Below are 12928 nucleotides of genomic sequence, written 5' to 3'. Positions count from 1 at the left end.
CTGGCAACAAATTCCAGAGTTTAATTGGATGTTGAGTGAAAAAGAACTTTCTCCGATTAGTTTTAAATATGCCACATGCTAACTTCATGGAGTGCCCCCTAGTCTTTCTATTATGCGAAAGAGTAAAAAACCGATTCACATCTACCCGTTCTAGACCTCTCATGATTTTAAACACCTCTATCACATCCCCCCTCAGCCGTCTCTTCTTCAAGCTGAAAAGTCCTAACCTCTTTAGTCTTTCCTCATAGGGGAGCTGTTCCATTCCCTTTATCATTTTGGTCGCCCTTCTCTGTACCTTCTCCATTGCAATTATATCTTTTTTGAGATGCGGCGACCAGAATTCTACACAGTATTCAAGGTGCGGTCTCACCATGGAGCGATACAGAGGCATTATGACATTTTCCGTTTTATTCACCATTCCCTTTCTAATAATTCCCAACATTCTGTTTGCTTTTTTGACTGCCACAGCACACTGAACCGACAATTTCAATGTGTTATCCACTATGACGCCTAGATCTCTTTCTTGGGTAGTAGCACATAATATAGAACCTAACATTGTGTAACTACAGCATGGGTTATTTTTCCCTATATGCATCACCTTGCACTTGTCCACATTAAATTTCATCTGCCATTTTGATGCCCAATTTTCCAGCCTTACAAGGTCTTCCTGCAATTTATCACAATCTGCTTGTGATTTAACTACTCTGAACAATTTTGTATCATCTGCAAATTTGATTACCTCACTCGTCATATTTCTTTCCAGATCATTTATAAATATATTGAAAAGTAAGGGTCCCAATACAGATCCCTGAGGCACTCCACTGCCCACACCCTTCCACTGAGAAAATTGTCCATTTAATCCTACTCTCTGTTTCCTGTCTTTTAGCCAGTTTGTAATCCACGAAAGGATATCGCCACCTATCCCATGACTTTTTATTTTTCCTAGAAGCCTCTCATGAGGAACTTTGTCAAATGCCTTCTGAAAATCCAAGTACATTACATCTACAGGTTAACCTTTATCTACATGTTTATTAACTCCTTCAAAAAAGAGCAGTAGGGGTGTACATTCATTTCCTACGTATTGGTAATCCGCAACGTATAGGGCCATATTCTTTGTATTCGTGGGGAAGCGAAACGTATCGTGATTCCCCACGAATACAATGAATCTTCGCCGAATTATTCGGCCGTCTAAAGGAGCGAATTTAAACAAACCCCCGCCCTCCTGACCCCCGCCAAGACTTACCAAAACTCCCTGATGATCCAGCGGGGGGTCCGGGAGCCATCTCCTGCACTCATGCCCTCAGCTGCCGGTATTCAAAATGGCGCCGATAGCCTTTGACCTTACTATGTCACAGGGGCTACCGGTGCCATTGGTCAGCCCCTGTCACATGGTAGGAGCAATGGATGGCCGCGCCATCTTGTGCTCCTACCATGTGAGGGGGCTGACCAATGGCAGCGGTAGCCCCTGTGACATAGTAAGGGCAAAGGCTATCGGCGCCATTTTGATTACTGGCAGCCGAAGGCCCGAGTGCAGGAGATGGCTCCCGGACCTCCGCTGGACCACCAGGGACTTTTGGCAAGTCTTGGGAGACCCTCCTGACCCCCACAAGAGTTGCCAAAAGTCCCTGGTGGTCCAGTGGGGTCCATTTTGAATACCGGCAGCTGAGGATGTGAGTGCAGGAGATGGCTCCCAGAATCCCCGCTGGACCACCAGGGAGTTTTGGTAAGTCTTGGGAGGGTCAGGAGGGTGGGGGGTTGCAGTTAATTTAATTTTAGCCAGGAAACGAATAAGAATTAACGCATGAATGTATCGTGGGGCCCCCCTTGCCGAATGCAATGTATCTGCCCCCCGACGAATACGAATCCAGAATGTAACATATGGCGTCCCTCTGCACATCCCTACAGAACAGTACATCAGAGAGGACCCATCCTAATTATGGATGGAAGATCGAAACTTGTGTTCCCTTGTGTGTCTTTTATGTGCTGGTAATAATCAGAATACATATACCAGTATTCGGGATGAAGTATGTTGAGATTGGCTTAACAGGGCAAGGACCATTTACAAAAATCTGACAGCCCCATCCCTCCTTTTTTGTACATACATGATCTTGAAGACTTGGATCAACATAACTCTTCATTGGCTGCCTGCCTGTCCATGGTAGCATAAGGCTTTCCTCTTCAAATTCCTGTAACAAGGCCTTTGGCCTTTTCTCTGCTGGTACTACATGCAGATTTTTTGTCATATATGTGAATGTGAGCATTTATACACTTAACAGCAATTAAGCTCACAGGGTGTGCCCAAAACAATCCAAGTCAAACCCAACACCGAGGTCAATTCACTTTTTAAAATTTTAAAATTCTTGTTCTTTTATTCTTCTTTTCTTTATTAAAACATTTTTTTAAATTAAATTCTCCAAAATCAGGGTTAAATATTGAGCAATGTGAAAGGGAAAACCTCGGACAGTGCCCCCACAGAATACAAAATGTTTTAAATTCTTGTGGTGCTCTGCATTCTTCCACCACCAGTGGAATGAGTTCCACCTTCACCTGGCCAGGCCTCTTCATTCTTCTGCCGCCGGTGAGATGGGGTCCACTGGCGGCTGCATAGGCCTCTTGCTGCTCCTTTTGCTGGGCCCCCTTTCTTCACAGCTGCCGCCTTCCCGGGTGTGCTACCCCATGCACCAGCATGGTTTGCACACCCGATAGCATGGGCCTGGCAGAGAGGATCTTCTGCTTGGACCAGCCACCTCCTGCACAGGTTGAGCCTTTGGGTTCTGGCGGTTGGCAGGACTTAGACTGAAGCTGGAGCCAAGGTGCAGGCTGGAACTTGGAGACATAGGCTAGAACTTGGGGGTAGTGCAGGGCTGGAGACAAGGACTGGACATTGAGGCAGTGGAGAACTGGGTACTGAGGGGGAAGGGGATATGTCTTCCAATCCCTCTCCCCCCACCCCGCCATGATGCCAGACAAAAGGAAGAAGGGTTGAAGAAGGAAAGAAAAAGAAGAGGAGTCCCTGGCTTAAAGGCTTTCTCATTTAAGTGCTCTAAACTTAATAAAATAAAAAAAAAATAATTGACAAGATTCTTTTCAGAAATCATGTAAATATGTACATACAGATACTCGAAAAAAAAAATGGTAATGGAGAAAAACTCCTATAGCCAGCAGTGTTTTAATCATCAGTGCCAGTGAAAAGTGTCTCTGTTTATAATTTTTTTGTGCTTATAAAAATAGCCAACATACAATTAATAAAATGTGCAAAAGGGACCAAGGGCAGGAGAGTACTTCATCTACGAAGCCACTGGCTTTCAGGTTTGTGTCTGTTTTGTCCTATTTTGGGGTTGATCTATATTGGGAGCTGCCTAAGATGCCGACTTTCCCATGTAATTTAGACAGGATTACTGCTGCTCATGTTTTGGGAGTGCTCATTAACTGTTGCACTTGGATTTGCTTCTGTAATTTTCTTGTAATGTAAACAAAGGCTGTCTCCTTCAGCTGGGAGTCACAGTCAGCTTCTCCACAGTGCGCCAGCAAACTATCATCATTTAGGTGGCTCTGATAAGAATTTATAGAGAAAAGTAATGGTGAGCATCTGAACAGGGGTATGTTTGACAAAAGAAAAGGCGGGAGAACCATCCTCCTCCAGATGTCTATTGCTGCCATAAAAATGCTACCTTGTGATATCCCATTGGTTCAAGGGTAGCAAAGTACCTTTGAGTACCCTTTGAGTATTTGCTCTTAAAGGGGCATTCAGGAGTTTCCTTCAGATTTATGCCTGGATCCTGCAGGGCGAGGGTGTTTATTTATAAATTGTACTTGGATTCCACAGAATCTGCACATTTTTCTCATGAATATTCCTTGTTCCTGGTGTTTACTCATGCACATTCCGGACATCCAACCTAAATCTCATCAATATTCCATCACCCCAAGTAGGACATTTGGCTGAGACTCACGAAAGGGCGTTTTCCTCTGCAGGCCCCGCTCTATGGAATTCCCTACCTCATGAGATACGTAACATCCCGGATTCGAAGGCCTTTAAGAAACCCTTCAAAATGTTTCTCTTTAAGAGAGCATTTGAGTGCTTTACTTAGACCACTTATCTTCTCCATCCTTCTTTCTCTCACTCAGAAGCAGGTCTCCTCCTACAGCTCGTCCATTATAATGTACCCCGTGTTTGTTAATTTTATTCTACTTTCATTTTTGTTTTATTGTGTTTTCCTCTATGCATGTTTACTATGTACTCTGCCCAGAACTATTGGAGGGCTTATGCAATAAATCTTTTAAAATAAAATAAATAAATGTATTAATCTAGCATGACAAGGCTTTTTTTTTTTGTGCTGTCATACTTAGTTCCTGGTGTATCATTATTAATTCCAGCTATCCTCATGAATGTTTTTCATATCCAGATGTTTATAAATGATTGTACAGTAAATGATGTCAGAAAAGCACAATTGACCCATTTTGTCTGCCAAGTTATTTCTGTCCATCCTGCCAAGGATATATCCCAGCTGAAAGCCATACAGCATGACTGCTTCTAGGATATCACTTTTTATACTGCACAGTATTTGTTGTCTTCCTCTTTGGTAGTCTACTCTCTTGCATAGATGAGCATGCAAGATCTATTTAGTTCACACTCTACAACCCTCCTTTCCCATATTTAATCACAAAGCTTTGTATAATCTAAATAACTACCAATACTAGCATGGCTCTTGCTCAAACATCCAGCCTCCCTGGTTCCCATGATCTTTCTGGATTTTACCCTGCCATCCAGAGTGACCCTTATAGCCGTGTAATCCTAGACCCAGCTCTCCCCAAACTTAATTAAAAATTATATGTTGTGGAGGAATAGCCTAGTGGTTAGAGCAGTGGACTATGAACCAGGAGACCAGGGTTCAAGTCCTGCTGTTGCTCCTTGTGACCTTGGGCAAGTCACTTTACCCTCCATTGCCTCAGGTACAAAAACTTAGATTGTAAGCCTGCTGGGGATACCCGGTGTGATATCTCAATTGAGATCAAATGTTGGTATGTATAATATATTTTACATGAAAATGGATATTCAAACTACAGCATTCTGTGGTAAAAATATCACTTACAATAACATGTGTATTACATTTACATGCTCTGGTGTGGTGCCAACCATAAAACCTTGCAAAAAAAAGCAGAAAAAGATGCTTGGAAGCCTTATGGTATTAGCCTTATTGTAACGTGTTGGATGTAGGCTTGGCCCTCAAAAAGCCATGAGTAAATTGAATTACAATTACAATATAGTGAACCTCCCATACCAAAACAGCGCTAATTGCCAGAACTCAAACAATTACAACCTTACATATGAAAAGGCAACTCTGCAAATATTACACCAATCCCTAAAACACTAACACTCCTAATAAGAAAACAAAACAAAACAAACTGCTATAGATACATATACAGAAACTACATGCTAGCTGAATACCTCCTCATGGTCACACATGCAGAACACAGACAGACCCTCACCAAAGAGACCATGAAGTATAAAGAGAAATGTTCAGATAAAAACTGAACTGGAAACCGCAAGAAGCCAGACATTGTATGCAGTGAACAATGGAAAAACAAAAACATTAAACCATTCCTCATAAATAAAATCAAGAAATCTAAAACATCAAGATAGATACTGAGCCGCTGTGCGGTTCAACTAGTAAGCTAGATAATCGTATCTGGCTAACTTTGCCCATATAATCAACTGTCTTGAAGTTAGCCAGATAAATGTTTCTGGCTAACTTTAAGACAGCCCTATGGGTCGACCAGATTTAGCCAGATAAGTTACCCAGCTAACTCTGAATATCTGAGTTTACCGGATAATTTATCCAGCTAAATCGATTTTTCCCTGAAATACCCTCACCCTGCCTGCCACTTAGGTGGCTAATTATTTAGCTGGATAACTAGTTATCTGGCTAAGTGGTGGCTGTTCAACAAAAATGGATATTCAATTGCCACTACTTAGCTGGATAAGTCCCACGCACTCATACAGACACATGCTCACTCACATACACACATGCTTTCTTACACACACATGCTCTCTCACTCATATATACACTCACATGCTGTCTCACCTACTCTTCTCCCCCTCTGGAAAGTAGCAGCAGCTGACAGGTCTCTTCTTTCTTTGGATACATGACTTGACACTGCTCCTTCTGCTTTTCTCAGCCACATAGGCCCGATGCTGCTCTGCTCCTGCTTTCTTTGACTTACTGGTCAGATACTGCTCTGCTCCTGCCCCTTCTGCTTTTTTTTGCTGCATGGGTCTGATGTTGCTCTGCTCCTGCTTTTTTTTTTGGCTGTGTGGGCCTACAACCTGCTCCATCTGGCCTTGCATCTCCTTCCTGCTTGCATGGGCCCATGCACCACCCCTTCCTCTTATGGGCACACGCAGACAGGAAGAAGATGAAATCGTCCTGTCATTCCCAAAACTGTGGTGCTCTCAGCAGCTGCCTTGTTCACCTAGTGCTTCTACCAGCTCTGCTGCCACCATCAACCTGCTGCACTGGCCTGGTCAACTTGAGGAGTGTGCAGCTTGCCAGACAGACTTGATTGCTAGTTATTTCTGTCATTGCAGCCTGCCGGACTAACCAAACTGTTCAGTTTCCTGTGTTTTCTGCTAGGACATCTAACAATTCATATCACCCACTTTGCCATTCATTTTAGTATCCCCAATGTTTGTTTTTGAATCATTCTAGTAGGGTACTTTAAACACATTCCACTAGGCCGTGCATCCACTATCTCTTCACTATTTTGGAATTAAGGCTCCTCACAGCTTGTGTCATGCCTTCTTGAAAGCTGTTTACTGTTTTAGCTCCACCACCAGATCTGAGAGGGCATGCCAGGCATCCATCATCATCTATGTGAAAAAATATTTCCTGACATTGCTCCTGAGTCTGTCCCCTTGGAGTCTCCTATGATGATTCTTTGTCCTGGAACTTTCTTTCCTTCTATACATCATTAATATTGTTTGGATATATGAATGTCTCTATTGTATCACTCTTGCCTCTCCTCTCCTCTCGGGTAAATATATATAGATCCTTGTTTCATCTCACAAGGCTTCTGGTACAGGCCCCTCGCTATTTTGGTAGCCCTTCTCTGGACCACCTCCACTCTGTCTATATCCTTATGGAGTTAAGGCTTCTAGAATTGGACAGAATACTCCAGGTGATTTCTCACCAACAACCTGCACAACCAGTGATGGATTTTTACCTCCAGCTGCCCTTAGACATATGGACAGCTGGCACCCTTCCTCCACCCTGCTGATGCATCGGATGGCCAATCCCCTCTGCTTTGATGTGGCCGCACAGGAGCAGCTACTGGAGCTTACATCAGTGTTGTGGCTAACCCCACTGGGAAAGCTGCTTATTGGCACTTACCTACTCTGCCAATTGCTAAATCTGCCCGTATGCAATGGCATAATCACTTCCTTTTTGCTACTAGTTATGCCGTTCCCTATCATATTAGCATTTCTTGGGTTCCGTCCACTGTCTTGTCGCATTGTTTTGCTACCTTTAAATCATCGGATATAATCACCAGAAGGACTTTTTCCCTGCTTTGTGGACATCAATATTTCACTCTCCCTTATCCTCCATTGTGTACTGTTCCTTTGGGTTTCTGTGCACCAAGGGATAGATTTTAAAAGGGTTACGCGCATAAGTTATACGTGCAACCCTTTTAAAAAAACCCCTGTGCGCGCCAAGCCTATTTTGCATAGGCTCGGCGGCATGCGTAAGTCCCAGGGCTTCGCTAGTGGGCGTGTCGGGGGCGTGTCAGGGGTGGCGCGACGTCGGGGCATTCCAGGGGGACGTGTCGGGGGGCATGGTGCCGGCCCGGGGGCGTTCCAGGGGCACGGCCGAGGCCTCCGGAACAGCCCCTGGGTCTGGTGATGGCGCGCAGCTCTGGCAGGCATAACTTTGTCGACAAAGGTGGGGGGGGGTGTAGATAGGGCTGGGGGGGTGGGTTAGGTAGGTGAAGGTGGGAGGAGGCTGAAGGAAAGTTCCCTCCGAGGCTGCTCCGATTTCGGAGCGGCCTTGGAGGGAACGGGCAGCGCGCGCAGGGCTCGGCGCGCGCAAGTTGCACAAATGTGCACGCGCTGACCCCGGATTTTATAAGATACGCGTGGCTACGCGCGTATCTTATAAAATCCGGCGTACTTTTGTTTGCGCCTGGTGTGTGAACAAAAGTACGTGCGGGCGCACTTTTAGAAAATCTACCCCCAAATGTACTGTTGGGGTTATGTGAAAAATAATCACTTAGAGTCAACAGCTGTAGAGAATAGCTTTTTATTAAATGCTATAAAATAATATAAATCTTAAATCATAAATAATAAGGCAGCTTATGGAGAGGCAGAGGGCCACACAAGATATCAGCTTAAACTCTCTCTCAAATGAGTCACTGATAATAAGACTTTTTATAGTTATACATTTCCAACCCCTAAACTAGGTTATATAATTGTCAGGATTTCTATGATTGGCTTTTTATTATAAACAAATCATCTGAATGACCATATGTTAATTTGCTCTTGGTCTCCATGCTAATTATTCTCACCTCATATGTAAGTGGTGTGATCTGGGGCTCCCAATTAGTTTGAATATCAACTGGCCTTGTGTCTCTTCAAAATCTTCTGTAACCTTGTTATACCGTAGCATGACATATGATAAAAAAAACCCCAAAAAACTTAGGAGAACAAGAATAATGACTTCATGGGTGATATGTCAGAAAGTGTTTCATTGCCTCGTCACCACTTTCCTTTACAAGCCATGTCTGTAAAGGGGGCTGTAGGTACCACAACAGTAAGACTCTGCATTTTATGTTATTAGTTTTTTGTTAAATCTAAAAGAACAGCAGTGGATTTTTTGGATGCGCACTGTTATCCCATTAGGTTTAAACAGCGTTATAGAGTGGTACTCATTATAGTACCAGAAGTGACGTGGTAGCCATGTCACTTGTCATAGGGGTTTAAAAATGAAGGCGGGTAATAAGAACCGGAAGAGAAGGATAAAAAACGCTGAGAACCACCATGTCGGGGAATGAGTGAGTAGCTTGTTTTTGCACGTTTGGACAATATCAGTGAAATGATAATTAATGTTTTAAGACCTGTGTGTTTGTGACGCAGATTTCGCCCTTGAGGAAGGACAAGAGCGTCCAAAACATTGTACAGTGTCGGGCACGGAGAAGCAAATTGGGGAGTTTACACATTGCTATTTACCATCGGACAAGAAAGTTTCGGGCTGGAGAAATAAATATTCAACAATAACACTGACATTAAGATAAGTGAACGTCATTATACATTAATATTGTTGGCAAGAATGTGAGAAGATTTCGTTTTAATACACATGAGCACTTGAGCACAAGCAAAGAAAAAATATTATATGGACTGACCGATGATTAAAAATAAGGCAGAGTGAATGAAGGTACGTGTTACCACACAATGATGCCTATTATGAAGGTCATCTAGTGGATGCGCCGTTAAGTTGGATATAATTGAGTGAGGGGGTATTTAGGGGTTATTAATTGAAACTTGCCTGCCAGTCAGCGTGGCAGCAAGCATCCAGCTTTTCTATTTAGAAGTTTATACCTGAAATCTTTGAATTCCTTGCTTCTGGCATTTGGAGATCAAATGAGAGGAAAAGGAAAGATCTATATGGAAGCAGTTTCAAACAGTGCCCACACACTTGGAAGTCTGCTGGAATGTGATGCACAGTGGGCTGCGTGGGGGAGCAGATTCCAGAAAGTAGCTATAAGAGCAAAAGAGTCTTTTTTTGTTTTTTTGTAATTAACATTTTTTATTGTGGAAAATTGCATTCAGTTATACAAGTTATACAAATGAAAGTCCAAACTGACAGAACATAACCAAGTATTCTAGGTCCAGAAGACATTTATCCATAATCGCATAGCAATGTTCCACTAAACCAAGTTTATCCCACATTCCCTCTCCCAGTCTTCCCTTCCCATCCCTCCCCCCCCCCCCCCAGTACTTAAGGGAGCCGTAGTAGTTAAATTACACTCATTAAGGAACTGAATTAGTGTACCATCTTACCAACCACTGTACCAAAGGAGACCCATGCATATAATACTACACATTAGGGATTTTCTCTTTGATTCGGTAGCAATTTATCTAGGGGGGGGGACAAAATTTTATAAAATTTAGGTAGCTTGTCCCTGCAGATAGCTGTTAATTTTTCCATGTATGTAACGCTTTGCATGCTGGTTAATGACTGGCTTCTAGTAGGAATCTTGTCACTTTTCCAGTTTGCCGCAACCAGCATTCTGGCTGAAACTTTAAAATAAGAAAACAAAAGCTATTGATCCTGGGTTAGGTCCAGGTGTGGTAGCCCCAACAGCCACAAATCTATTCGGAGAGAAACCTGGGTGTCTTAACACCTCGCCCATCAGGTGCTGACAATCCTCCCAGAAAGGCTTGGGTCCCTGGAGATTCTGAAGGCTGAAGTAACATGGAATGGAAACAGTCGTTTGGTTCTGAGTCCATTAGAACCTCCAATACTGCAAAATGGCAATATGATATTGTGCTGCAACAGTAGTAGTTCTGCAGAACAAATAAAGCAAAGGAAAGCTTGCTGAGAGCCACAGATCTACAAAGAGAAAAGGAGGAGCTCCATCTTCCTGTAAAGTCCAGAAAAAAAATCAGGCTCCCAGATTTTTAGGGTACTGTACTGATAAAAAGAGGGAGAGCCAAAATGTTCCAAAATGTCCTGATTTTAGCCCTGCAGCTTTTGGTTATTATCTAGTCCTCCCCTGCGATTATACAATATAATATGCGCTTTGGCAGTTCTGTATTCAGTATGTGTTGGATACATTTATTTTGTGAATTTTCATAGGCTTCAAGTCCACAGTTTACCAAGAGGCCTAAAAATCCTGGGCTGGTAAAAGCAAACCTTTTTACTCTTGTTTTTCGGAGTAAAGAATTTTGAGAACTAGTGGTCATGATCTGCAGCTCCCAAAGGGGTAGGCTCAGAAGTAACATGAAAAAAGATTTTCTTCACAGAAAGGGTGATGGATGCATGGAACAACTTCCCAGGGGAGAGGGAAGGGGCACAAAATAATAATAATAACAGTTGAAGAAAGAACGGCACTAGGACGGAGGATCATAAACTGCAAAGTTATGAGGGGAAAGTCTGAGATCAACTGGGGTCTATGGCACTGCAGCAGGAAATGAACCGGGCAGAGCAGACAGAATATAATAACAAAGACCTATTGTTTCTGTGGGTTTCTAATATTGAAGAGTGGCAAAATAAAGTCATACATGTATAAAACCCATCAGAGAAGATATTAAAAAGCATCTTCAAGTGTTCAAAAATGTGACGGTTGCAAGCTGGCAATCCTACGGGAGCCCTTACCTGCAAGATGACAGCAGATAGAAGCTGTCCTACAGCCCCAAAGAGTGGAGGGGTCTGCCAGCACTGACATTGCTCTGACGCAGCTTTCTGAAAAGGTACAGTGAGGAAGAGAAAGGAAGAAAATTCACTATGCGTTTTTCAATAGTTGCTATAATCTCAAATATAATATTTTATATATGTGCTTCTTGCATTAATGATATATTGTTAAGGAGATTGTTACACTTGCCTGCTCTGCAGATTGTAAGTAACCTATTTTGCAGACTCGGCAGATGGTCGGAACTGGAGCAACTGAACAAACTAACACAGCAAAAGGAAATTATCACTGAATTTAGAAGCAGACCCATTGGATGAAGGTCATGTGGATGGCTGTCTTTAGTGAGATTGATGGCATTGGTGATTACAAAAAAAAAAGATACTCTGGCACCTGGAAGATACTCTGGCTGAGGACACAAAGTCCACAGCCACGCCTGGCTGCATGTGCTGAACTTTGACTCTGATGACAAAATACAATGAAATGCTAGGAGTCATTAAATAGGCTATGCAACGACTGTTAGAGAATTAATTGGAAGTTCATGCTGTCATGGTAAGATATTATTTCTGGTGTTATGGGGGTTACATTGCACATTATGGTTGATCTGCTTCCTTCAAACAATACACTTAGTACTTATTTGCACGAAATCAGTTACAAAGAAAGACAATCTCAGCAATGGCTGGCAATGTTGCAAGCTAGGGAGACAATAGCTGCTCTGCACCAGCTACATTCAATGCAGAGTGGCTAGTGCACCCCCCCCCCCCCCCTCCCGGTTCTGGTGCTGACACATTGTCTCCATCCACCATGCAATGTGCACAGCCATCTTATGCCCAACCACATATACTGAAAGAAACAAAATAGAGTGTCAGTGATAAGTCACATTCAGTAGTATCGTTTCTACAAGGTTTATTTATTTAAAGAGTCTTCTATACCGACATTAGTCGAAACATCACATCGGTTTACATCGAAATATAGGACGTAAATTACAAAAAAACAGGGGAGGGGGTAAGGGGTGCAAAGAACCAATAGGAAAGCAAGAAAGCATAGAAGCAAAACAACAGGTGCAAACTAGCAACAAATGAACTATCAAGCCTTGAAGGCAAAATCAGAGTCAAATTCAGAGTACCGTAATATGACATCGCAGTTCAAGAGGTGTCAAGGATTTTGGGGAAAGGCTTGTTTGAAAAGCCAAGTCTTGAGTTGGGCTCTGAATTTTATGATGCATGGTTCAAGTCTGAGGTAGGTCGGGAGTGAGTTCCAGTGCATGGGTCCAGCAGTGGAGAGTGCCCGATCCCTCGTAGATGTGAGGTGCGCTTTCTTTAGGGAGGGAACCCTTTAGGGAGGGTTTTATTTACACATCAGCTGTAATACAGGCAGGTTTATACATTACAGGCTATGTAAAAATCCAGCTTAGGCTTTAGTTACATTACTCTCTGTCTAGGGCAAGGGTAAGGCTTTATCTGTGCTATATATCCAGTCCAGGGTCTGGGTGCATAGTAAATCACTTCTTTCTAACAGATGCAGCACA

At 43.0% G+C, this 12928-nt stretch overlaps 1 protein-coding gene across 2 annotated transcripts in view; it reads right to left on the bottom strand.

Annotated features, from left to right (window-relative positions):
• EAF1 (ELL associated factor 1) overlaps positions 1–11738 on the bottom strand; it is a 107827-nt gene extending 96089 nt beyond the window's left edge. Inside the window, exons 1-2 of one of the 2 annotated variants that reach the window (XM_029589358.1) lie at positions 11596–11738; positions 11370–11456 (exon numbers count right to left, since the gene is read on the bottom strand). In XM_029589358.1, coding sequence (XP_029445218.1) covers positions 11370–11456; positions 11596–11713 — 205 coding nt within the window. In that variant the 5' untranslated portion in view covers positions 11714–11738. The remainder of the gene's footprint in view (positions 1–11369; positions 11457–11595) is intronic. The other variant, XM_029589359.1, reaches the window with a different exon arrangement.
• Positions 11739–12928: the final 1190 nt, after the last annotated feature.

Source organism: Rhinatrema bivittatum, chromosome 2, assembly GCF_901001135.1.
Source record: "Rhinatrema bivittatum chromosome 2, aRhiBiv1.1, whole genome shotgun sequence".
Lineage (NCBI taxonomy): Eukaryota > Metazoa > Chordata > Amphibia > Gymnophiona > Rhinatrematidae > Rhinatrema > Rhinatrema bivittatum.
The sequence above is the reverse complement of the archived record's forward strand: the minus strand, read 5'-3'. Positions and strand labels throughout refer to the sequence as shown.